The following is a 22,788-nucleotide window of genomic DNA, read 5'->3' as shown; positions in this document are numbered from 1 at the left end:
TATAAAGGAGGAAAGCGTTTGATTGGTCGGTTCAAACAATGCTGCGGGTCACCGCTCGATGCTTGCGTCAGCGGTTGCGTAAATTTCACGTCAGGATATTGGAATAAAAACATATTGCAATCGCTTTACGTTATAGGGTCCCTCGGCTCTTTTTGAACGCTAGGTTGCACTTATTTGCCGACGAATAATTAACTCAACCCGAGGATAAGCTACCAAAATATCTGACGTCACGCGTTCCATGTGCGACAACTTTAAGGCCGCGTGGCCTCCACTCTTTCGTCCTGGCTTCGTCTCTGTCTTGCATTCATGTTCGCAGTGCGAACTGAATCTACATACACGGGGAAAAAAACAAGTAGACTGGACCAGCGCTCGTCCAGTTTACTTGTTGCTCTCTCTCTCTCTCTCTCTCTCTCTCTCTCTCTCTCTCTCTCTCTCTCTATGTGCGTGCGTGTGTGTCAAGTTCGAGCTGCAAAAATGAACGCAGGCTTTAGCGACCAGCAATACCCCCCTCGTCACATTGGTTTCTCTGCCTTACCAACCCTCCTTTGATGCTAAACAAGACGGCTTTGATGTTACAAAAACATTATTTGCTAATTTGCTAATACAGTTTAACTAAGAATCGTACATTGGTATTCATTTGAACTTACAAAATTGAGCACAGATTCCTTTTTTTCGGTGTCACTGCCTTTATTAAGCTATAACACGTTAACGTATTGGCTACCTGGAGCGCCAATCTAAATCTGTCAGCCATATTATGAAAAAATAAACAATAGAACTTTATCAAAAGATACGTTCTCTTGTACGAATTACTTTGGGAACCTGCCAAATAACTTTTTCTTCAGTTACGTTTAGAATAAACGAAAGATGGTACTCAATTACTGGCACTTCTCACCGAATTCCCTCGGCTCGACCGGCCCAGTTTATTAGCAAACTTATTACAAGTTGTGACAAATCCGTGAGCATGGCCGAACATGGATCCAACCTGTACACGAGTTTGTCGCTTCTGCGTGTCCTCGAAAGTGAAATAAGTTCTATGAAAATTCCTCATAAAGCGCTTTTCGGGCTTTGCATACGCTCTATTCAAACTAAGTTGAGCAAGCTCAATCTACAAGTATGCGAATGCCTTGAAAACACAATCCCTCGTAATACCGGAGATATGTTTGTTAAACCCAGTTCCTTCACCCAAAGGAGACCTTTGCTTACTTTTTACTAGGAAATGACACGTCACTTATGGCTAAATTGGCCAGGGCGGTAGTGTATATGTTTTTCTCTCTTTTCAGCACCCGTACTCCTCCACATCAGAGGTGTATTACGAACTCAAGGGAACCGCGCAGAATTACGTGATCGTGCACGCCTGGGCCGAGTCTGGATACCTGTTCAAGCTTCACGGCGAGGGCAAGAAGATTCACGTGAAACTGAAGTAAGATTTAGAGCTTGCTCTAGAGAAGCAAGACCCTTCGCCAGTGTATGCCCCTCTGAACAACTGATTGATCAAAGACAGCGAAGCTCCATTTGCTACTTCTCGAAGCCTTCTCCCGGGAGTATAGTAGGGATCTGCTAGCTGTTCTTGGTGATGATTTATCCCTGACAAATTGAATTCTGGGGTTTCATGGGCCAAGACCACGATTTGATTATGAGGTACGTCGTAGTGGGGGACTATGGATTAATTTTGACCACCAGGGGATCTTTAATGAGCCTCCAATGCACGGGACACGGGCTTTTTTGCATTTCGCTCCCATCGAAGTTAATCAATACCCTGTGAAACCTTCATGCGCACGCCAACAGTGCTTTGAAGAACGTGTGCGTATGAAGTGGTACGGAGGTTCGCTACCCCGACACTGGCTGCGCGTTCTGTTATGGACCGGCACCCTCGACCGTACAGGTAGCATTTCCCTAGTGGCCTGGAGCTTGACCAGCAGCTGGGAGGGGCCCAGACAGAGACGAGGCAACGTCGTAACGAGTAACAAAACGTTTACTTACGTCGCCACGTACGAAGTGGTCAGCTCGACTAGCTTATCGTCAGCGACACGAACGCGCTAAGCTTGTGCCGTAGCTCGAAGTCCGTACACAAACTCCTAGTTAGCGGTGCCGGAAAAACAAGACGGGAGAAAAAACATGGATTGCTGGCCTAAATAAAAGTTTCTGTTTATTCGTGATGTGTGCACAACGTAAACTTTATTTTATAAGGATTCATAATTCCGCCTTAAAAGAAGTGTCGCTGTAAAACAAAGGTTGCTATGGGTTCTGTTACGGGCAGCCAGCACTATTTGAATAAATAACTTCGAAATAAGAGGCCGCTTTACCACAGGGAACCTCGCTCTGAGTGCATGCTAACCTCTTGCGGCATCCTGCATGTCATCACCCAGAGTAAGACTTCCTGCAATGTAAGTCTTCTCTCAGCCTAAGTGATCGACGAGTCATTCACCAACGTAACATTTACACAAATAATCCGCTCAACCAGCTTTACTCGCCAACTCGGACAATTATTCAACAAGCGTATCTCTTCAACCAGTGTAATGTAAAACGAAACAAAATAAGCGCTGTTATGAGGTAATTTCGTAGCAACCTCATCTCCCGTGAAAACCATGCTGGAGCTTTCACCCTTCGCTTGAGCCAATTGCCGCTAGCATAGAGACATGTTTTAATGAAGAAACGACATACACAGAAGACATACCTAACCAGAAATGCGAAACACCACGCGTTACTTAAAAATGCATTACAAGTGATCAACAACTTCGGCTTTGTGCGTGCATACAGTACAAGCATCACATTGTCATCATTATCAATAGACGACTTTGTTAAGAGACAAATTTGTTACCTATTGATTGCCATTTAGCGATGTTAATGACTGCGACGCGACCAAATACAGGATATAATTGTTTGTTTATGCATGTTAAAGCCCCATTTTCTATTTAACAAAACTACAGCACAAGTGCAGTCTCGATTTCCTGGTCACGTGTGCATGCCAAGTTCTTAGCTTTACATTAAATGTGATTCGTTCGCCAGTGTGGCTGTGAACAGTAAGTGTTTCGCGTATTTGTCGCTCCACTGCGCCACGTTCTCACTGGCCACGAACATCGGCAGTCGCACCCTGGACCTTCTGCAAGAGCACGACGCCACCACGGAGACCACGCTCGCCGAGGACGTCGAGAAGGAGCGCTCTCTGGTCCAGGAATTCGCCACGACTGGCGACCTAAAGACCCACGACGAGCTCAAGAACCCCAATGCTCTTTTTAAGAACTACGAGCTTCACGCCAACAAGGAAAAAGTGAGCTCGCCTTAAACTTATGGTGACTTATAGTGCTCGAATGACGCCGCGAGAATGGCAGAACACGGTCCGCGTAGAATCAAAGCGACCGTCATAAAGCATAGGGATTAAGCCCTCACTTTCAAGTGGAGAAAGACAGAGGGTGCTCGAACGCACAGTGACTTTATCTGTAGAAACGGCTGAAGAGCATCAATCCACTTCGAATATTCCAATTGGAGACGTATAGTATTCTCCTTTGGGTTTAAAAACTCCCGCATGAGGTCGACTGGTCCAGATCCTCTTACTAAACGATGTACACTTCGCCAGAACAAGGCAACCGTCTGATTTTCTACATGCGTTTAAGTTATCCGTGTGTACTTAAGCTAGATTTTAGGTTTGTTCTATTTTACATTTTCTTAATTTAGCGCCTGATTTCTAGCGCCAATATTTTTTTTCCCAGCGCGCGTTTCGATGCGGTGATGAATCGGCCTTTCATTTGGGTCTATCAATGACATATCGAAGTTCAGTCGAAACAATCAGTTAAGCCAACTATAGCTTTGAAAAATGTAAAGGGCTCCTCACTTAGTTTAGCCATTGGTGAGCTCATAAACAGCTCATACTCGGAGCTGTTCATTTTTATCATGAAACAGGGCTTCGATATTAGTTTTCCCAATCACTGAGCTGTCAAGCACACCATTAATAGTGTTGCATTGATCTCTGTATTTGTATCTCGAATTGCCAGAAATGTTGCTTCTGAAGTTGTCCGTATGGAACAAACAGGCATGTGCCAGGCATCCGCAGATATTGCTTCAATGGAAACTTTTCTACAGTAACTTTTGCCTTATTGTCTACAGATGAGCTTTTGATTTATTTAGATATTACTTAATACGAAAAGGGGTAGCCCTCGCCGTCAAACCACAGCTATCTTGATCTCAACAAAAAGAAGCCTCTCAAGTCATGAGCTCCCAGCAGGAGAAGGAATATAAATCGTGTTAAAAGGCGCTTGTGGTTTGTGGAATGCTGTTTAACCGGTCAACTGTCCCTCCCAATGATGTGGCACGTTTTCTAATTTCTGAAAAAAAAGGAAGAGTTATTAGAGTAAAGATTAAACTCACACAAATCCTTATAATCGTTTCTCCAATTGCAGTTTGCGGAAGGCTTGAACAAGCTGGCGGAACTGGAGTATACGGACGATGATATCAAGGAGATCGACAACAAAGCAAGCGGAAGCCAGTTGTTCATCACCCTGTTCCGCTCTTTCAGCAGCTTCGACTACGACGAAATCAACGATATATACCAGCACCACGTGCGCTCTGCCCATGAGGAACTCCAGGTTAGCATCCTGTAAGTAACCCCGTCATACCCTGCTTATATAAAACATACGGAATGCGTATAACGTGTGTTTCAACTACGAAAGTCTAATTATTTAATAGAGAGTCCGGACACGATAACGCATTTACAGGACATGATACCCAACACCGGGCGGACAACAAAAAAATCTCCCCCTTAGATAATAATCTCAAGCGGTCACTTCCGGAAAGTGTGCGCCGAAGGAAATGGTCTCGTTTTCTTGTTAATTAGCATTAATTTCTTAACGCCGGGCTAACATGATTTGAGGGCAGAAGATGACGCGAGCTTATCCTGCCTCCATCGCGTCTCGCAGTCACACATTCTTGGATCTCCTCGCTGCCGTCGGCATGAACCCTCACGTCACCTTTGGACTGACCCTGATCAAGAATAACGAGCTGACCCCACTGGACACCCAGCGATTTTACGAGAAACTCCACCTGAGCCTGAAGGAAGTCAGCACCGCAATGATACACGAAATCGCCGTGAGTGTATTTTCGCGCTAAGCGCCTTCATATGAAACTTCATATGAAACTTCATGAAACTTAACTGCATACTCATGGAAAATAGGTTGTCGATTCAAGCCTGAAGCAAAATTTAGAGTTGAGCCATCGGAACGTTTGATTGATCCGGTGTCATTATGTATCCGGTACTCTTGCGCAGCTTACTGTTGAATTATACCAGCCGAATATTGGAGCGAAGAACTTTTCTTTTACTTAGGTACATGCATGCCTACGCTATCATGTTGCTGTATCCGAGGACACATGTTCGAACGCAGCGCCGTCGTTACTATGGGAACAAATGCTGTTCAATATATTTGTGAGCAGCTATACGGAAATTTCAGTTAGACCTCTGCACAAAATGCACTAATTCGATTAAGAAGACGACGAGAGTTTCAGAATAAGCTCCACCATTAGGTTAACGCGGTAAAAGGTATTTCAAAATCCGCAGGTCTCGTTTCCCCAGAAGTTTCCGCACAGACTTAAGTCATATCAAAGCATTATTTGGCATTTTCTTAGCATGACCCATATTTTGCGGTTACCTGAACAACCGACTGCTACAACATAATGCAACGCAAAAGAACGTGATAGGCTCGTTACTTCCCGCAGGGTAATGTTCCCGCTTAGTCCGTGCTCTATTCAAGGAACTATACTTGTCCTCTCGATGGCTCGTATGTTCAGAGTTATATTTTCTGGTGATCCGTGTTTGTTCAAGTGTTCAGGTTTGTCAGAGTGACGCAGGCGGGCATAATTTCGGGAGCAACAATTTCGTGCTGACAAAAACCTTAAACACTAACAACAACCACAAACGCCACGGCCACTGTGCAGGACTCGTGCAAATCGGAGGCCGTCAAGAGCAACCGAGGAGCTTGGAGTGCCTGCAAATTGGCCGCCAGCGCAGTCGCAGGGGGCCAGGGATGCAAGCACGCACGCGATGACCACGGGGAGGACCACGGCACCTGCAGCCCCGAGATCGTCTCACGGATCTTCAACGTGAGCTTATAGGCCCATCTGCGCATTTCACATCCCATCTTGGGTGGTCAACACACTATCCTTTAGATTGTCGTTCAAACATCAGTCTCTATTCTCACACGGTAGGGTGCCACAATGTAATTTTTCTTTCTCGTGATGCATGTCGAGTTACATTGCCGGAAAAGGCGCTTGATTTGGAGCGATTCCCAAAGTGCGGGTGGAATGGCCCTTACTTACGAAATTCGCAAGTATTGTAGGTAAGCATAGTAGTGGGGCTGTATACTAGCCAGGTTAACAAAGCAGGTCGTATGGTTCGAAAGGCAGTGAAGTGCAGATGATAATGACTTGTATTTGGTAACACAATAATTGTCTGTTTCAGAATATGGGGCCCCCAAAGAGAGGCGGCACCTAACGATTAGCATCTCTCCACAGCGCTTGTGCCGAACAGAAACGGTATCCTTGGGTTTGTGTTTTCGCACGACCCTAAGGCTAAAGTTCTAAAATAGCGCGGGTGCTTCAAGCACGTGAAACCTCCTTTGCAATGTCAATCACACTGGTGGCGACAAAAACAATGAAAATAATAAACAGGGGAAATAATAAGCAGGGAAAATAATAAACTCTCTCGTATACTTTCCATCCCGTAAAATATTACAGGTTTTCTTTTTCCACGTATCTTTTTTTCTCTCAGGCATTGTGTTTTCCTTTTCTTTCCGCGAGCCAGGAGGGAGCGGCAATCGCGTAACGTTAACGCAAGCTGAGTACATATTCCTAAGCACCTGCCCGGCGGGGCAGACTGCCAAGGTAAAGAGGTCGCTTGGTAGGGCACCCTGAGCTCTAGACCCCTATTCTAAACCCCCATGTTAGTAACGATAGACATTGGTCAATGTGTGATATATACTGAAAAAAAAATTGCAGATCCCAGGCACTGTGCAATTCGATGCGAGAGAAGCTTCGATGAGACGACAAGGTAAAACTGGGCACAACGATAAGAAACGCGCAGTGGGTTTCGTTGACGAAAGCGTACACTAACTTGGGCCTTGCGGTCACCAGCTACGATGGCGTCAGAAGAAAGCAAAGGTAAGGCGTGCTCAGGGGTAATACTCTTGAGCGATAAGTCACGGTCCGTGGCGTAGCCAGGGGTGGCACACCGGGCACGTGTCCTCCCTGAAGTTTCTGTTTGTACGCGGCCATCCCAGCTTGGCCCTTTCTCCCCTCGGCCCGCACTTGGTTCGAGTGGGTGCCCCTCCCGAGAAAAGGTTTGTGGCTATGCCACTGTGCGCGGTGATGCCATCTACAACAGACCTCACCTATCTCTGCATGGTGCGTGCTAAAGGGGACGAACGAAAGCGTTTCTGGCACAGCACCAGGAACACTGCCAGGTGGAACCACATGCTGCGTTTGTCGCCGCTAGGCGTCCTCCGTGTTGCTCCGGGCGTGTATGCAATGTACTAACTACAAAGTAGCTGTTACCGGTATTTTTTGGATGAATAATAGCCTGATAACCCGTAACTATCTAATACGTTCGTTTACAAATGTCTCCGCATTATGCTCATAAGATTTCTTTGTAGCCATCAGCAGGAAACGCAAGCGTTATCACCTCTATACCAAAGCTAGCGATGCCGCAACGCTAGCGATGCCGCAAAGCTAGCGATGCCGCAAAGCTAGCGATGCCGCAAAGCTAGCGATGCCGCAAAGCTAGCGATGACGCAAAGCTAGCGATGCCGCAACCATAATGAAGCACACAGCGCTATGGGGATACATTAGGTACGAGGTGCTCCGAGGTATGTGGAAAGGTTTGATGGTTCCAGGACTTACATTTGGAAATGCGGTTGTCTGCTTTAAATCAGGGGTGCAATCAGGACTTGATGGGAACCAAAGGTCAATGGGACACCTCGCATTGGGCGCTCACGGGAAGACTACAAATGAAGCTGTGCAGAGTGATATGGGCTGGACTAGTCTTGAAGTGAGGGCAGCTCGCAGTAAAACTGATTATGAAGAACGACTGAGGAATATGGAAGAAAGTAAATGGGCTGGGAGAGTATTGAGGTATCTGTACAAGAAAAAACATTGTTTCACAGTGGAGGAAAAGGACTAGGAAGCTTACCAGAAAGTATGAGCCTTGTAGGGTGGGCAACACAGCAACAAAGAACGTCAAGCGGAAAGTCAGAGAGGATGAAATAATCTCATGGGTGGCGGCAATGGAAAATAAATCTGCCATGAGTAACTAAAGAGGAAAAGACAAAATCAGGAAACAAACAATTTATAACTCAAAGGGAAGCTCAATACTTTTCGAAGCGAGATCGGGATGCCTCAAAACACGCACCTATAAAGCGAGATATAAGAAGGAAGAAGAAGCATGTGCTTGCCGCGGTAAAGCTAGAAAAACGATGTAGCATGTTTTATTAAAATGTGAAGACGTCTGCAGGAAACAAACAATTTATAACTCAAAGGGAAGCTCAATACTTTTCGAAGCGAGATCGGGATGCCTCAAAACACGCACCTATAAAGCGAGATATAAGAAGGAAGAAGAAGCATGTGCTTGCCGCGGTAAAGCTAGAAAAACGATGTAGCATGTTTTATTAAAATGTGAAGACGTCTGCCCAGCAATTGATTTAGGCACCACTGGTCTCCTTGAAGCCCTTGCGTTGAGCGAGAGCAGTGGGAAAGTAAACATGTCCGCAATAGAGATTAGTAAGAGGTAATTAGAAGATTTGTGGAAGAAAAGTAGGAAAACGACAAAAAACAAAGGCTTAAAAAAGCAAATTCGCAATAGGGGATCAGAAAATTTGTTTGTGGGAGTTAATAGCGTTTTTTTTTTTTTTTTTAACCTAGGTAGGAAATTAGGCAGTATAATAGCAAGAGCTTGGTGGCGCAAGCCACCGCCCCGTTCCAAAGGGGACGCTCATAACGTCCGTCCATCCAGAGAAAGAGAGAGAGAGTGTGATTGTGGAGAGGAAGAGGCGCTATTGTCTGCAGCCCTTTAGGCAGCACGACCTAGCGCCGTCGAGAGCAATGTAGCAACCGTAGCAAACGCGCTAACGCCCATTCCGTTTGTGCTTCCACGCTGCGGAGCTCGCAGCGTACGTTCGCGGCGTCTCTTCGCGTGTCTACACTCCGTTCCGCGCATATCAATCAACACTGCGGAAGGTATGCAAGATGTCGGGTCAAGAAAAGTTATCACTCCGAGCGTTCTGTCTGGGCTGCGCTGGGCGTACGTTCACGCTTCGCTGCGCGCCAGCAGCGTTCACTCGCACGAGCATTCATGTGAGGGTCCTCGCGACTGCAAATAAAAACCCGTAAAGAACAAAAAAAATAAAAGGGATCTAAAACAACGGATTAGCAACCGCACACCAACAGCGTGTTTGTAGGAATTAAAACTTGTTTCACTCAGTGCTACAGGAAGAACAGTTGCGCACAATTGCGGTCGAAAAACATCGAACTAGATGCAAGTCCGAGCGAAGCCTCGGCAAGTCTCTCTATCCTCCACAGCGTTGACTGCTATGTATGGAACGGAGTATAGAACTTGCGCTTTCCCAGTGGCGCAACAAGCGTCGTACCGTTGAGATCAATGTAGTGTCCGCGACCACGTTCGCGCACTTTCAGTTTGTGATTCGACGCCGTGATGCTCACTGTACATGTTCACGGCGTCCATACGCTTCCACGTAACCTGCGTTCACGAAGTGAAACATCACAAATGTTTTTCGCTGGACGTTTCCACACGTTGAAAGGTACGTCAATGTACATTTGCAACGCTTTTCAGTGCGACAGCGTTAAGGTGCCCGTGTCACAGAAAATCCTGCGTCTGACGTCATTTCAGCAAAAAGATTTTAGAACCACTCACACCCAGGCTCTCCAGGTGGTGCAAGGAAATTTGTGAACTAATTGAATTTCTCAACTAAAATACGTTTAAAAATCGTGAAGTACAACTTATACACACAACATACAGACATGATAGCGTCGGATTGTAATTTGACTATACGCGAAAACATAATTCTGTTATGCAAAAGCACAAATAAACCCCTTTCCAGCGCTTCTACCATTTATGAGGTGGCCACGGCCTCCGACATTCGCGCGCGCCGGCGCGCTAGTCTCTTGCGGACCACGCAAGAGGCCGTGGTTCCACCACAAAGCTCGCCTTCGAGCATAGCGTTCGCGGCCAGCGTTTTTCGGTAAACATTACGGTTACATACGCTCCATTTGCCGGGCGGCAGTCAGCGATCTTTGAATGCTATCGCGTTGAACTCTTAAAGGCGAAGCTTAAGCGACCCCCAATTTTTTTTTCTTCAAATGTCAAGATATTTTTCGCCTGCAATACTAGGCAGAATGTACACAACAAAGCTTAGTTTTTCGAATGATCTCTCTCTGCGGTCGCTGCTACAAGTGCCACAAGAAGCATGTATATGGGTGGTAATCACGAACTTGCGCTCAGTGATCCCCTAGCAGCCATCGTCATCTGCGCCAGCAGCGCGCTGATTGGCTCGTGTCGGCCGACGAACTTCTGCCGGGGAATGTTTTTCGGTAGAGCCAGGTCAACGTTAGGCGTCAAATCTTCTGACGCTGGTCATTCGCCGCCAGACGGAGTTGATCGCTTTGACGCCGCCTTTTTTTTAGATCACATCTCTTAGGCTCCCGTTCCTGCGGTTTAGCGTCGGCGTCCCTCGGCGTAACCGAGCGAACGAGCACAACGAAGGATAAAAGGGCGAACGCGCAGCGCAACGGGGGATGAAAGAGGGCGATAGTGAAGAGAGTGCTAGGAGGAAAGTGGAAGAGGAGGGTATGGTAAAGCATCAGAAGAAAAGCGTAGCGCCGCGCAAGACGAGCTCTGCGGTGACGGCCGCTACGAGATGGCGCCAGAGTAGAGCGCCGTCGTCTGTTCACCGACTGTATACGGTGAGCGCACTCACCGATATCATATATGAAAACAGAGCGACGCACGAGCGGAGGTCTGTATGCGGCGGCTGCTGTGAATCGCACCCACGCGCTGCCTCTCGCGATCTCTTGATTAGCGAGGCAGTGGCGCCACACTTCGCTCCGTTTGCAATGTGCCGCGCGAGACGGGATGTCTGCGCCAGCCAGTATATCGCGAAACGAAAACACGTATAGAGCTGCGCTCAAATTTTGCATTAGGAAGCATCATAACCATCGGTGATTTCTTTTTTCCCTTTGGAAAACAATTGGCTCGCCTTGTGCACCACCTAGTGACAATCCTAAAGCTCACGTCGCATGCTCGAAATCCAACGAGTTTTGGGAGAGAGGCTTGGCTAGCTCCGACCTAGAGGTTCAGCATCAGCTGATTTGGAAGGCCCAGGACGTGGCCCGAGCTTAAGGCATTTTGGAATGGGGATGCCTCTCCAAAGCTTGATTTATGTAACAAAGATGTTTATTCTCCCTCCCCATCTCACATGCTCTATACTCCTCGACGGATTTGCGGAAAATAGCACTGGTGTTTCGTGCGTAATTTTGCCACAAGACCTTGCTTGTTGCTTGCGCCACAAAGCTGCGTAGAGCACCAATATAATCGGCGACATTTACCCCACCTTTCCTTTAGTTCCTACACCTTGGTTGATTGTTCTGAGCCCTCGGTTGGCGTGACCATCATCTGGTCCTTTCCGCGCAGTACTCCGTGACGCCGGCAGACACACACAACGAGACCGATTTCGAGAGCACCGTCTTTATGCGTGTGGCCCGCAACCTGGGCACGCGGAAAGCAATGCGCTACCTGGGGCGTTTCATCGCTCCCAAGTGGCACGCGAGCGGGCCCAAGAGGACGGCTGCCCTCTTTGCGCTGAAGCAGGCCTCCAAGTTACACCCTGCACTGGTAAGCATTTACTCAGCTTCCTCAGTGTGTGCGCTGCGGCGGAGACGCCCGCTCTGCATGCACTACGAAACCCCACAAAATGAGCATAGACGTGTGGTAGATTGTTCTTACAACACTCAGCACTAGACAGAAAACGAGTCCTTTCCAGCCAATGGTATAAGGCTTTTCTATACGAAATGCGTTCCTACACCACTGCACTGACATTGTTGCATATATTTCTCAGTACTTACGCATATTTGGTTGATTTTTCTACAGCTTAATCAGCGCCCGGTACTGCAGACTCTCATAACGTCGACTACACAGTCGACAATATTGTTTTGTCGAGTGATTGGCCTTGTACGTTCACTTTACCACTGTCGGCAAACCGATAGCGCGGCTTATACGTTAAGAAGCCAACGAAGTCGACGTTGATCCGCAAGAATAGGACATTAAAACATGAATATTATTACGATTTACAGAGTACACTCGGTATTAAGTTGCAGATAACAGGCAGAAAAAAACGACTACAACCTGACTAAATGAGATCTGTCTGATTTCCTGCAACCGTCCTCAACTAAATCAGCTAAAGGTACCACTTCATTGACATGTTTTATGGACATTTATATCAAGATTGTGCTTTTCATGGTTTGCAACATCATTGGGCTTGTCCCTTGGTGGGTGCATGTGCTGCGTGAAGAAAGCACTTTATTTTTGTTTATACCCCCCTTGTGGTGTTATACCTTGTGGTTTTCTAGCCAAAGCTTTAGCTAATGCTTCTTAAACTCTGTTATGCAGCTCTTCTGACTTTTTTTTCTCCTATGTCGGATGTTTTCATACTCCTTCGGATTGCAGCTTTTTTTTTCTTTAGCCACAAATGGATTTCTGTTTTGTTATTATGCCAGCAGGTGTTGACGCATGTGCTACGCTGCTTATGTATTTACTGATTTACAGCGAAGCTGTTAAAGTCTTGTTCCCCCAGGATTGTGTCCGTGTGTAGAAAGAAAACTCCCCCCACGTGGGCCGATACCGAAGTTAGTCCAATACCAGGCCGACCCGCGGTGATGGGGAAGCAGGCGTTAAGCACTCCCCATGCGTGGCCCGATCCCGAATATAGTGCAATACCGAGCCGATCCGCTGTGGGGGTAAGCAGACGTTAAACACTACCCATAGGTGCGCCGATCCCGAAGATAGTGCAACGCCTTGCCGACCCGCGGCGGAGGTGCAGTTCGCCATTAAGGGGTCCACATACTTAGCTGGTCATCCTTCTTCACATAATGGAAGGCCACTGAGCTTTTCTTGGAGCTTTTCTTTTTCTGTAACCCCTCGAATGCAACATGCCTACCATGGGGAAGAAGGCCCTCATTGGGGCATTGTGCCTTTCGACCTCCTTCATGGAGTGTGTGCATTTCAAGTAAAGATCTGTTCTATTCTAACATGCCTTAGCGTAGCCTCACGACTACTTCGGCTATATTTTTTCAACGTGACTACTGCTTCAAAATATTTCTTGGTCAATACACCTGCCTCGATATTGTCGTTACGCTAACAATGGTTAATAAACTAGCACATAATTTCACACGACACTTCAGACAGCGTGAACTCTGTGATTGATTTGTGGCAGAAGGTGTTCCAAGTGGAAAATAAAGTCTGAACGTCAATTGTTTTTGCTTCTAGCCACGGCGATATGCATCCAGAGCATATGTGGAAAGGTCCAATTGGTCGGACGTTTCCTGATATTTTATTTGATTTTCCCGTCTCCAATTACGAGGCAGACATTATCACATTTTTCAAACTTTCCGTGACCCGCGGCTTTCCAAAGAAAAATGAAAGAAAAGAAAAAGTTTTTTCCGCAACCACAAATTTCCCTTGCTTCCTCGCAGGCTCGCTCTATCGTCTTGCCCGTGTTCTACAACACGAGTGAGCCGAGCGCGATCCGTGTCGTCTCTTTCCTCGCAATCTTGTTCAGTGGCCCAGACCTCTACCTACTGCGTCACATTGCTCGAGAAATGGTCACGGAGCCCAGCGACCAATTGGTGGCGTTCGTGTCGAGTGCATTCCGTTCCATGGCCAACTCTAAGTACCCCTGTCATCGAGAAGTGTGAGTCACTCGGCGCATTGAAGATAATTCTTGTGTTTAGAACGAACGAATGTTAGAAGTCATTGTTCGGCAGTGCAGACGTGCAAAACACGTACACAAGAATCAACAGAAGAAGACGTTGTTCTCGTTCTACTTGCCTATTTGGAGGCCTGCTTTTCCGTACCCTTTATTTGTGCTTCTAGACTAGTCAACAAGAACGAATGCCGCTTGTGCAGCCCGTTTGGCCGACACTATCAAGTTGTGAACGCCAGCTGAGAGAGAGAGCTTCGGTAATCTTGCCATTAAATTGCGCTTCACTCCTTCACGTACACTGATACATGAATAAAATGATTGATTCATTACTACTATATGCGGGCGAAAGTTGAAATACCACCAAGAAACCTTAACACAGGTCAAGGACCAAGCAGTGAGCGACGAGCCGGAACATGATACATATAACGTTAAAAGACGAAAATATACAGTTTGGATTCGTCAAAAAAACGAGAATAGTCAATCTTGTTTTCATTACAGCGAAGGGTAAAACTAGAAGGAGGAAGAAGCATAGTTCGTGTGCTGCCGGATAGGCGGTTAACACGAATTAGGGTAATAGGAGGCACCGAGACCTTCGCTCTGGTGTGGACGCAACACGAGCATATGACGAATGTTATGAATGTAACTCTCCGACTGCGGTGCCAAGATTTATTGTGATTGCATGAAAGGTGTGTAGCATAAACACTTAGATGGACTGCTCAGAAGAAGACACACGACCTCTCGCGTAAGAAGTTCCGACAATTTTTGAATGACCCTAAATCGAGTATTGATCAATTAATTCTCGTATTGGATTCGAAAATTAAAGTATTCAAGAATTTTCGGAATTTTGATATGATGAGAATACTCGAAACAGGTCGGTTATACTGCTTGCCTTGTCAAAGCATGCGCGATTCCTAGCACTTCTTTCTAACTAACTTGCAAATCTGTGCCAAATTTCGTACTATTTAGCAGGTTTTTGTCGCGGTGGAATTTAGAGTGTAGTGTAAGCTCCGCCGCTAGACGAGAAAGCAGTGCTAAAAAGCCAATGCATTGGTGGCAGGGGAGTTTACGAACAGCGAGTGCACAGATTGGTTGAACGGAACAAAATGGTGCATTGTGGAAAAGAATCCAATTGCAATAACAATGCTTTTGTAGGGAGTGTAGTTACACTATGCCGATGCACTACAGCGCTGTCTGTCCACGCGGCCTCTGTATGCAGGCGTGTCAGCTGCCCACCGCGCACCCATCCGAACCATCAATCATGCTCCCGTTGTAATATTATATCGTGCAGAGCAACAGTCGATACGTTACTGCGATACGCAACTGAGCGCGTACTTACCCGGAGTTTTGCAAACCACGATGATCGGGTGCATCACAGCAGATACGCAGCTTTTGCCTCGCTGATTTGTCAGTACTCTTTCAGTCTTACCCGCGCTCTTGAGTTTATTGCTTGAGAGTAAATATGCCGAATAATAACTGGGACACAATTGAATGCCTCTGAGTTAGTAGGCATTTGAGGGTTGCACAATATTCCATAGGTTGGCGAGACAAGATGATGTGAATTACTCCGTTCTTTTTTTTTTTTCGTTTTAACAGGGAATCACAGTAATAAACTCATAATTTGAAGACTTAACAGTGCCGTTTTTGCTGCTGGCAACATATTTGCGATGTTCCAACATGTTATAGTCAAGAAACTAAACCCTACACAAGTCCTTGTGCACTTATCTAATATTGGATTTGATATTCAAAGCTGAATATTTGTATTCGATTCTTGTTGTAAGGTTTTGATATCGGCACACCTCTACATACGACACATTGATTATGCTGCACTTGTTCTAGTTTACATAGAGCACTCATTGTGTAAGCCAACCGGTATTATTGTTGCTTTTTTTTCGTTGCTATTTATTTTGTGTTTGTATCGACCCCAATGCTTGGACCATGAGTCCGCAGTATTATACATATAAATAAATAAATAAATAAACAAATAACCACGCGTGCTTTGCTTCATGCTCATTTATTGACGCCTGATTTTGTATCTTACAGCTTTAGGTGAAAGAGTTGCCGTACTCTCGTTGTACTGTCACGTTTTGACAAGTGACTGTAAAGGAAACGTCAACGTGTACCTATGTTTCAGGACCCTCCATGATCGAGACACTCCCAATATTGAGCTGTCAAATTAAGATAACATGGCCACATTTTGCATTTATATACCCCCTAATGACTCCAGGCTTGAAAGAACACACGTTCAATTAAATATTTTCTGGTATTTCTGTTGCTCAGTGCCCAGAAGATGCGCTACGTGCTGCCAGAATGGGACCACGACGCTAGGTTCAGGAGACCCATAGACAAGGCTTCATCTCACCTTATCATCTCCTCCACATACAACCGTAAGTTTACTTGAGCATGTCAGAAAGCTGTTTCTTTCTGCAGAACCGCTGACGATTTCAGTGGATAATTTTCAACTTCACGATATCTGCTGCTGCTCTGCGGTTGAATAAATGCTGCTAGGCTTCTACACCTAACCTTCTCAGACACAGCGTCCAACCTCGTAAGCATTGGTTTTACCTTTTTCAAAGGTAAGGCAAAAAAAGCAAGCTAAAGTATCCCACATATCGGCGAAACATAAAGTACGATGCAGTTGTCACAGTATGTTAAGCCTTTATTCATTTTGTCACCGCAGTTGTTTGCTTTAGAAAATTGACAGTTTGTGTCAGACGTGACACTGCATCACCACCTATGACGAAAAAAATAACGTGTTCTGCATTTCGAATGTCAGCAGAAAGCGGCAGTATTGGATGAAAAGTAAAGGCAACGAACCTCCATGCGATGGTAAACGTATACGTATCTGTTTAGGCAAAGAATTAAAGAGGACTTTCATCTGAACAAGCCGGAGAAATAGTGTTTCGTTCGTATACGTGGTATAGTTTGTCAGATTCGTCAAAAAGAGGCTCCTGTTAAGAACTGGTTTTAAAATGGACTCTGTCACTAACATTTCGTTTGACCTGAGAAAACTACAATATTGTTCTGCGCTCAGTAGTGTTCGGAAGTGTTCTACGCCTACTGCTGACACGTATCGGTTTGGGGAGATACTCTGTGCCTCGAGTTGTATGGGAGATTTATGATTCCGTATTAAGCCCAAGAAAAATACCACACAAGACGAAGAACACACCGGAAGGTGCATTTATCGTCTATAGCACTTTTGGTGCGCCTCATTGAAAATGAACATCGACAAATCACCGTTTCGTACACTTCTGCTCAAAGGGGGCAAGCAGCATCACAGTTGAAATGCTTTCGGCTGACATTCATCTTATCTTTCATCCCAGCAGGGCCTTCTAATCACGACGGCACTACTACTCTACAATAGTCTATTTGTTTAGACTTAGTTTAGAAAAATATATTCGATGAATCTTGACAAACGCTTACAGAGTGCACCGCGTAACATAGGTGCTTGTTACAATCTTTCGCGACACTATCTTTGCGCTCAGGCTCCAGCATTATGTCGGCAGGGCTTGTACAGGTCGTGCATTCTCAAGGGAGACATTAGATTATTGAATCTTTTAATAATCGCAGAATTCCTTTGATCAAGGGGCGAAAAATGATTAATACAACGTGTAACGTAGATGTCTAATAGGTGGTGCCCTAAGCCACTCGCCAACCACAGCTCCCTCCGAGTACCACAAACTGGTCTCGACAGCACGTGCAGTCAGGAAAAGTGTGGCACTTTGCCGACTGCACGCGGCGGAAGCGATTGCAGGAGTATGAAAGACGTCATCACTGCTATGTTTTAAACATCTCCTATAAAAGAATATTAGTTTCAAAGCCTTCTTTCGAAATCTGAGCTATCGTCAGTAAAACACAGAACATGGGCGTTCCTTTCAGAGCGGATGACGGCCCAATACATTGTCTACCTCGCGGGGCATGGCCCTCCAAATACCCATGCGCCGTCGTCTGCTGCTTAACGAGAAAGTGCGCTAACCTATGCGGCCGAGCGTTAGAACTTGCGGGCTTATTATGCTTAAGTGCCGTCAAAGCTACTTATTCACGATTTCTGCGTTTGCACCTTCCCGATCGCCCTTTGCTTACTGTGTCTTTTTTTTTGTGCGTGAGGAGCTCAATCATTAAGATCTGTAATATTTTTAGGTGCTGCTGGGTAACTATCCAATCCTCTTGAATTGCTGTTCACCCCACATGTGAAGCCTTTGCCGCTCCAGCGTAGATGTTGGAATCTATGTGAAGCCGAGCTTTCGTGAAGCACTTACCTAAACTATAGGAAATTAAATTTGGTGCGTGCAACTGTCTTTATTGAAATCTATGCAAAGCGTAAGCTAATGCAACATTTATGTTTATTCACCATAACCTGTCACAACCTTAACGTTACGCAAAGTGTACGCTTATGCACTACACTAATCCCAATCTAAGCAGAGATGTAAACAGCAACTCATGCGAGTGCACACCGATGAAACGTCGAGGCAGTGGTGTCACGAGAAGTAAGGTGATGCTTGTGGAGGGAAGAATGGTGAGGACAGATGTATGCTGAGAGAAAAGTATGACGCGAAAGACAGGGGTAAGGTCGACAATTATTTTTTCTCCCATTTTATTCCTGCGTTCATGGCCTCGTGGAAGCTGCCACGCACGCGCAGGCGCTCCCGCGCGAACGTAATCTCGCGACAACGTGATCTCGGGAGAACGTGCTACGTGACGCGAGGCCTACGCCTATTACGCAACACTGCAGTAACCCCGGTGAGGAAAGTCTGGGAGGATTCACCAAGAAAAGCGCTGATTTAATAACTTTCAGTAACACGACTGTAGTACGAGTTCTAAAAGACCGATTAAACATTTCACCAAAGCCTGACGGCTTATACAGCTTCGGCGCGAATGCCCACTTGCCACTATTTTCTTTCCATTTTCACTTGGTTTTAAGAAGCATTACTTTCTTTTCAGTTTTATAACCAGCAACGTACTAACCCAACAGAGAACTAGTAACGGCTGGCCTGACGGATTTATGCGTTACGCATTAGTTGTCAACGGGACCGAAAGATGTTTTTCGCCGTTTTCCAATGCAGCCAAGTATGACTACGGTAGCTTGACGGCCTCGGAGATGATCCGCTCGCACGACAGCTACCTGCCCAGGAACGCCTTCTTCATACTGAGGGACTGCAAATCCGGATACAACTTTGAAACGCTCACCCTCGAGTTCGAGAGCTGGGGCATGGACAAGCTCTTCAATCACCTGCTGGGCCCGCAGCCCGCATCCACGAAGAACCTCTGGAACTTCATGGGGCGTCGTCGCATCCCGCGTGATGCAACGGCTAAAGAACGAAAGGAGATCGAGGACTCTGTGAGTATTTTTAAGGCACTGACAAACTGATTATCTTGTAGTATATGTGAGGTGCGTCAGCAAAAGCTGATGTAGTATTCTGTCGGTTGTTCCAGAGTGCTTTGGTACTGCAAGGCCCTGAGAGCTTTAGCACTGTATTACTCGAATAAGTGCGTCTTTTAGCGACAATCTGGCTTCAGCATCACCACTACAACCTGTTCGGTTGCGTAGTAACGCTGAGTTGCGTAGTTGTTCTCTTACGCAACATTTTAGCGGTGTCAGGGCAACTTGAAACTGCCAAATCAACATATAAATAAGATAAACATTCAAATCAGATGTGAGAGATTTAGAGCGGCGGATAAATTTCTCTGTGTGATCTGTCTCCAGCTCATCAAAACAATGTCGGATACCGTTGCTTCAATACCGTTGCACCGACTGTTGTCAAAGACAGTCAGTTCAGTCGTCACGGGCGAAACATTTGTCGTGTTTTGGGACCTCCGGCCGTCGTCAGGGCAAAAACTTTTGCCACACGAAAGGCATTCCCGTATAGCGATCTGTCGTCCTGCGTGTCAACAGACGCGATTCTGTCCTTGCGATACCAATTTCTGTCTTCTAGGGGTTGAGACGTGGCCAAGTTCGTCGTGTCAGCATAACATTTCGTCGTCTCTAAAAGAAGATAAGGATACAAAATTTTCTGCTACGTGAACATCCTTAACTGCACTATTATCAATTGCAATAAGACAATGATGAAGGCAGCCAGTGATCATAGTAACTGTTTCCTTCTATATGTACCACAAAACTAGCACCAGGTCTGATAAAAAATTGCACCGAACTGAGCTGTGTTTCACACTATTTTCCCAGAATGCCTTACTTTAAGCAAGAAGAGAGGGGGTTAACCGAGGGTCCTGATTTTTGTTAGTAGAGCATTGGTAGAGCATCGCACGTGAAATGCGAAGGTTGTGGGTTCGGTTCCCACCTGCGGCAAGTTGTTTTTTCATCTACTTTAATTTCCATTAATTTATCGTTTCTTTATTTCATTATTAAGCACAAGTATTATCCCCTATGTTGTCCTTGGTGTCAGTGTCTGTTGGCTTCTCATGATATGACTAACAAAAATCGGGACCCTCGGCTAACCCCCTCTCTTCTCGTTTATTACATAACGAGGGTCTCGAATCCGGCAACATTGATGCCTTCAGGTAGCACGTGTGGGTTTATTGACCAGTTGCCTTCACCCAAAAAAGATCACGTTCTCGTGACGCCTGCGGCAAGAAGGGCGTTCCACGTCCGCCGCCAAGGTATGTGAGTGATGGCGCTGGCAAACACTCCCAGGGTTCTACTAGGACACATAAATACCCAAGAAAGTGGATGGGGAAACAGCGCCGCGGTAGCTCAATTGGTAGAACATCGCACGCGAAATGCGAAGGTTGTGGGTTCGGTTCCCACCTGCGGCAAGTTGTTTTTTCGTCCACTTTAATTTCCATTAATTTATAGTTTCTTTATTTCATTATTAAGCACAAGTAATATCCCCTATGTTGTCCTTGGTGTCAGTGTCTGTTGGCTTCTCATGATATTACTTTAAGCAATGTGGCATAAATACTATTTTGTTTTGATGTAATTTACACAAATTATTATGATGATAAAGAACACACTTGTAGATACACTATCTTGTGTTCATAATGGGGCAGATCACGAGACATGGTTCTCGTGCTGTTGGTCTATACAGTTTGCTCCCGGCAAATAGACCGGCTACATTACAAATTAAAACTGCTGGGCAGTCCCCTTTAGTGCACTTAGGCCTCGCTTGGAGGATGGCCTGTTTCAGGCTTCTCGCACACGTCTCCAAATGATTAGCGGATATATTTCCCGGTATTAGCCCTGCCAACCGCATTTATTTGCTCATTTATTAATTCAGTTCTGATATATATTTCATGTGCATCGGAGAGTGTGAGATAAGATTTCTTTTATTTCTGAAAATTAGATGCAGTAGCTGCGATTCCAACCTATTCGTATCACCCCGCTCTCAAGTTTGCCCAGCTAACCGTGGTTTTTGTCATCGCATTTGCAATGTGCAGCTACGCATCGCCGACCGAGAGTACGACCCGATGTACGCCTACCTTACGCTCTCGATCTTTGGAAAGACCGTCGAGAGTCTTAGCATCGACGAGAGCATCTTGGCCACACTGAAGGAAGAAGGTTGGCAGTTTCCGACTATCAAGCTGCAATATGTGGCAGTGTGCGCGTGCGACCTAAATCGGTTTGCATGAAGGAAAGTTTGCACCCTTTAGAGTTTATATTGCCCCCAGACAAATATCGTGATCTATCTTCTGGCGTGCCTTTCCCTTTTTTTTCAACCTTGCGCACTTGGTATGCCCAGGTCACGAACTGTATGCATGTTATCAAGCGTGACATAGCATTCTTGACAGAAAACCAGCGAGCGCAGAGGTTTCAAGAAAGGAACCGCAAGCAAGACAGACGATGCTTATTGTTTGGTGATAATTAAGGTGTACCTTAAATGGCGTAAATTATTTTACACTGTATCAGCTAATCATTGTGATCCGCAAGACCACTTAAACACAAAATACGCAAAATAATGTAGATAGAACAAAGCCTCAGAGGCGTCTTTTGAACGGCATTTAACAGCGACGTTTTCATCATGCGCAACTTTGACTTACTGAAGAAATTGTTTGGGCTAGTTACTGATGTTGCTTCTGCTGCAACATACTATAGTGCGAAAAAAAATTTAAGAAGAAAGATAGAGGGTACTAGACAGAATTCCCTATCCGTAAATATGTTTTCCACACTCGAAACTACGTCGCTACTTACATGATTGCAGTGGTAGCTGTGCTCGTCTAACGAATGTTTGCACAACTATTACTTTTATACTTACTACACTGGTCCAGCGCTTCATATCAAACGTGTATATTTTAGTCTAATCGAATAATAGCATGCCTACCAACCTGTGACACTTCAAAATTCATAAAATCCCGAAGAAATCGCACCTTAGAATGAATTGTCTTGTGTTTGGGAGGGGTTGTGGGTTGTGGGCACTTTGTTCTCAGATTGTCTCAAGCACTCGTCTATTTAGAGACATATACGCACTTTATTAACAATGCTTTGAAAATTAGACGTGGCAAGCAGCAGCTAACGTCCAACAGCAAAGATTGAGAAGCGCATTGTCTGTAGGCTACAGTGGCCTTTTTGAGCTAATTTGCTGCTGCCAATTTCCACCGATTCAAGTACTCGTCCGGGTATCAAATTTCTCGAATAAAGTACCCATCTTGCGTCCTTTCACCACCAGGAGACATCCAATGAAATATTCGGCACCCACGTTGCGAAAATGTTTTGCAAACAGACTATAGTTTTCGTAAATATTGACGCAATATTCGTAAAATTTGAAACCATTACGAAAGATTCGGGATGGTTAGCAGAACAACTGAAAGCTTGAAATGCGCGCCATTACGGTGTCCTGGTGTGGGATTAGGCGAGCAGCCATGATACACGTAG

General features: G+C 45.7%; 1 protein-coding gene and 1 long non-coding RNA gene across 3 annotated transcripts in view; one reads left to right on the top strand and one right to left on the bottom strand.

Annotated features, from left to right (window-relative positions):
- Positions 1 to 22,788, bottom strand: part of LOC140214012 (uncharacterized) — a 185,075-nt gene that overhangs the window by 71,919 nt on the left and 90,368 nt on the right. The window lies entirely within an intron of this gene.
- The window catches only part of LOC129386917 (vitellogenin-6-like), a 53,582-nt gene that overhangs the window by 7,669 nt on the left and 23,125 nt on the right, over positions 1 to 22,788 (top strand). The window contains exons 6-15 of the mRNA XM_055075323.2: positions 1,281 to 1,420; positions 3,085 to 3,268; positions 4,395 to 4,591; positions 4,911 to 5,079; positions 5,923 to 6,087; positions 11,684 to 11,884; positions 13,741 to 13,958; positions 16,248 to 16,354; positions 19,031 to 19,305; positions 21,357 to 21,477. Of these exons, the coding sequence (XP_054931298.1) occupies positions 1,281 to 1,420; positions 3,085 to 3,268; positions 4,395 to 4,591; positions 4,911 to 5,079; positions 5,923 to 6,087; positions 11,684 to 11,884; positions 13,741 to 13,958; positions 16,248 to 16,354; positions 19,031 to 19,305; positions 21,357 to 21,477 (1,777 nt within the window). The remainder of the gene's footprint in view (positions 1 to 1,280; positions 1,421 to 3,084; positions 3,269 to 4,394; positions 4,592 to 4,910; positions 5,080 to 5,922; positions 6,088 to 11,683; positions 11,885 to 13,740; positions 13,959 to 16,247; positions 16,355 to 19,030; positions 19,306 to 21,356; positions 21,478 to 22,788) is intronic.

Source organism: Dermacentor andersoni, chromosome 11 (assembly GCF_023375885.2).
Source record: "Dermacentor andersoni chromosome 11, qqDerAnde1_hic_scaffold, whole genome shotgun sequence".
Lineage (NCBI taxonomy): Eukaryota > Metazoa > Arthropoda > Arachnida > Ixodida > Ixodidae > Dermacentor > Dermacentor andersoni.
This window is presented reverse-complemented; position numbering and strand designations above follow the sequence as displayed.